Source organism: Nanorana parkeri, unplaced genomic scaffold (genome assembly GCF_000935625.1).
Source record: "Nanorana parkeri isolate BGI_ZX_2015 unplaced genomic scaffold, ASM93562v1 scaffold296, whole genome shotgun sequence".
In the NCBI taxonomy this organism is placed as follows: Eukaryota; Metazoa; Chordata; class Amphibia; order Anura; family Dicroglossidae; genus Nanorana; species Nanorana parkeri.
Window position 1 is genome coordinate 871,915 of NW_017306564.1, and position 3,479 is coordinate 875,393.

Genomic DNA, 3,479 nt, shown 5'->3' on the forward strand with positions numbered 1-3,479 from the left:
TGTCAATCAGCCAGTGGGGTGGATTGTCGGGATCCTTCCCGGCTGCGGTGCAGCTCTGCGCTCTCACCATATAGTGGGCAATAGCAGGCTATATACTGAGTTTTGGGTCACCGGAGGACATTAGTCCTCCGGTGACCCTGAAGAGAACTATGATCAAAAAGGTTTAGGCGATAGTTGTACTTTTAAAGAAGACCTGTACTCTGCCCAAAAAATTTAAGGGAAAAAAAACCAAGCCACTAGTATTGCCTGTAAGCTCAGTGCTCTTTTTGTCCCATTACTGGCTGACCATGCCTCGATCCACAATTTGTGAAAGTTTGGAGGTAGCCATCTTGGTAGAGGAGCAGGACTTTGCTTCCTTAGCGTATAAAGTAATAATCAAGATGTAGGAAAAGTACATAAAGCACAGATCCACAGAATGAAAAAGGTAAAGAGCAAGGAGATGCTTACATTGCAGGTCCTTAGGTAAAGATCTCAGATGTTTATACCCTTGTTAACACATCCTTTCATTTCATTGCTAATATTCATTTGGTGTTCAACTATGTTTCATATTGGGCATATTTGTGTTTACAGTGCCCCTTAGAGACATCTGTTGCGCTCTGTCACCGTGCAGGGAGCAATACAGGGAGCTATAGCAGCTCAATCTATGTCTTCTTCTCTTTTCTCCCCTAATCAGTAAAAGTTTGCCAGAGAGCAAGAGAAGTGCAGGCATAGAGCAGCACAAAGCTGCCTGCTTCTTCTGGTGAGTATCCATCCAGATGCTCTTCATATCCTGCCGGCTGCACCCTGCTCATAGAGGGAGGAGGGAGGAAGGCAGCTTTCCTGCGCTCAGTCATCCTCTGGTAACAAAAGGAGTCAGTCAGCCTGATTGTATAGATTTGTGGCCAAACTATCTGCATTACCTTGTCACAAGTGCACCAAAAAGAGTCTTAAAAAGAATAGTTTATCGTATCTATTATTTTGACTATGTATCTTGCTATAATTGCTATTTGTTTTTAGATTGTCAGGAAGTGCTGGTTGATCTGTTAGTCTCATTGATGAGCCACAGGATTACATCAGAGGAACTTACTCTCTTAATGCGTTGTTTTCTGGAAAAGAGTATACCCAGTGTAAGTATCCCATCCTATACTTTTTTGTCACATTAAAGTTTTTACCACTTGTTTCCTGTGAGTGTTCATTATATAAAGTACTGAATGATCATCCCTCACCAGCGTCTTATAGCTCATGATGATTTTCAGCACTGTCCTTGTGTTCATATAACATGCATTTCAGTTCTTCCCTGTGTGCTTCAAAGGGAGGATTTTGCAACCTGGATGAATGCATCAGGAAAGAACATGTACCGTATCTCAGGTCCAACCCTTATGGAATTTTGTACTGCAATGCCCTGCACCCATTGCTCACTTAATGTTCTCATGCCCATCACGTAATGATTTTGACTGGTTTTCCTTATCGGAGAGTCTCTTAACATAATGTTTATATTGTTATATACAAAAAATAATAAATATTATACTAAAGGATACTGTTTTAAGAATGAATGCATTGTACCCAACTGCTCTTTATATTTGTGGCATTTGGTTCTTAAAAACTTGCTGAAGTACTAGATGGGAGTGCATTGCTTTTTTTTTAAATTTAAATTTTTTTTTGAGGGATATTACTAAAGTCTGTTTTTCAGTTGTCCTCATCATGATTTGTGTTCTAGGAGATGCTCTTAAAAGGAATTTTGAATATTACAGAGGCTAACAGCAACATCGTTCCTCTGAAATACTTGACCTTTCCCCTTCAACAAAGCACAGGTGGGGTGACTGGTACAGCGCAGAAATCTCCTTGTTGTACCTCTGGAAAAATGAGTGGATTCTTCAAAAGAACAAAAGTTTGGCACAGTAAAGATATGCATGGAGACACTTTACTTTCATCCTGGCACATCTCACCTATCCATTTACCTTTGGTTGGCCAAAACTGTTGGCCACACATGTCAGATGGATTTAGTTTCACAATGTGGTTGAAAATGGAGTATAGTCTGGATCTAGAATATCTGATTAAAGGAAAACACATAAAGAAAAGGAATAAGATGGTTCCCATTCAGCTGCAAAACACAGGTAGTATATCAGTGATTTTTTAAAATTTCTTTTGTTGTTTTGTGAAAAGGGAATGGCTTTACTTCCGAGTTAATCACTCTGTTAGCCATTAAGTAAAATAATTGTAGAAAAAATACTAGGGATAATTGTAAGGCTGTAGATGGTGTCTTGAGGATATTAGAAAACCGACCTATTTCAAAATACCAGTTTATAAGATGAATACGGACTCTTGAGAATTAGAGGCTTTCAATATGTAAACATCCATTTAATACTTTTTTTCCACAATTGTAATGTTTATACTTCTGGTAGTCACTAAAAAGTACATTTGACAGGAGAATAATCTTAGTTTGTTTTTTCATTAGTGCGAAATGAGCAGAATGAATAGTAGTGGTACAGCAATGAATGGCACCACCACGCCCCCTCCCACCCCAGAACACGGGAGGCCTGGTTTATTCAATCCATGCCTGGTGTGAACCGGCCCTTAGTGTAGGCTGTGATTGCTGGCCCCCTGAAAATGCTAGTTGCTTGGCTGTCTCTGGCTGCAATATGAGACAGTGACCTGGAACAAGTATGCAGCAGGGTGGGTCAAAGGTGGACTATGAAATCCTGATCTGCCTTTGGATCATCATGACAGCTAGGTAACTTTTTCTTAAGAAATGTCAGCAATGGAAACCTACATAATTGTCAGAATACTGGTTTCCTGTAAGATCAAGGCCTTAAACGAGTCAAATCTAAATGCCTCTTCTTTTTTGTCTATTCTTCAAGTTTTTACCATCATTATTTTAACAACATTGTCGTACAAATTGACTTTCTCCATAAAATCCCATACAACCCTAAATATTGCCCCCCACATCCATCCTTCTCCTTTCCCCACTATGTCCCCATCCAACCACCTCCAGGCCCGGGGAGCCAAGTCAGGAGCCCCCATCCTCTATTCTACCCCAAAGTGCTTGTTGTGATATATATTACCGTATTCTAACCTATTTCAAATCCATGTAAGAATGCCTTTCTGTGTTGCATACTTCATCTTTATCGTGTTATTTTGTGTTTTTATTCTTCTTCCTAAATTTCTAAGTGCTAATTAAACAAATTATCAGAGCTCTTGTGTAACCATGTTACTCTTCTTTTTTTATGTGTAAAAATTAATCTACTTAACCCACTTCCCATTGTCGATCCCTCTACTCCTTATCCTCATCCTATTATGTATCCTTAAACCACTCCCCCATTTCTTCTCTCCTCTTCCCCTATCTACACCTTGTTATGTTGACCCTATTACCTACCCCTCCATACTTCCCCTCCCCCCTTCTCCCCCCGTCCCTATGCGGATGGGTGCATGATACCAAATTAACCGCCAATTCATCTTCAAATACACAGATCACATCGACACTCAGCCCTCCCCTCCCCCCC

At 40.2% G+C, this 3,479-nt stretch overlaps 1 protein-coding gene across 1 annotated transcript in view; it reads left to right on the forward strand.

Annotated features, from left to right (window-relative positions):
* The window catches only part of LYST (lysosomal trafficking regulator), a 214,811-nt gene that overhangs the window by 51,020 nt on the left and 160,312 nt on the right, over positions 1 to 3,479 (forward strand). The window contains exons 9-10 of the mRNA XM_018557714.1: positions 997 to 1,106; positions 1,697 to 2,093. Coding sequence (XP_018413216.1) covers positions 997 to 1,106; positions 1,697 to 2,093 — 507 coding nt within the window. The remainder of the gene's footprint in view (positions 1 to 996; positions 1,107 to 1,696; positions 2,094 to 3,479) is intronic.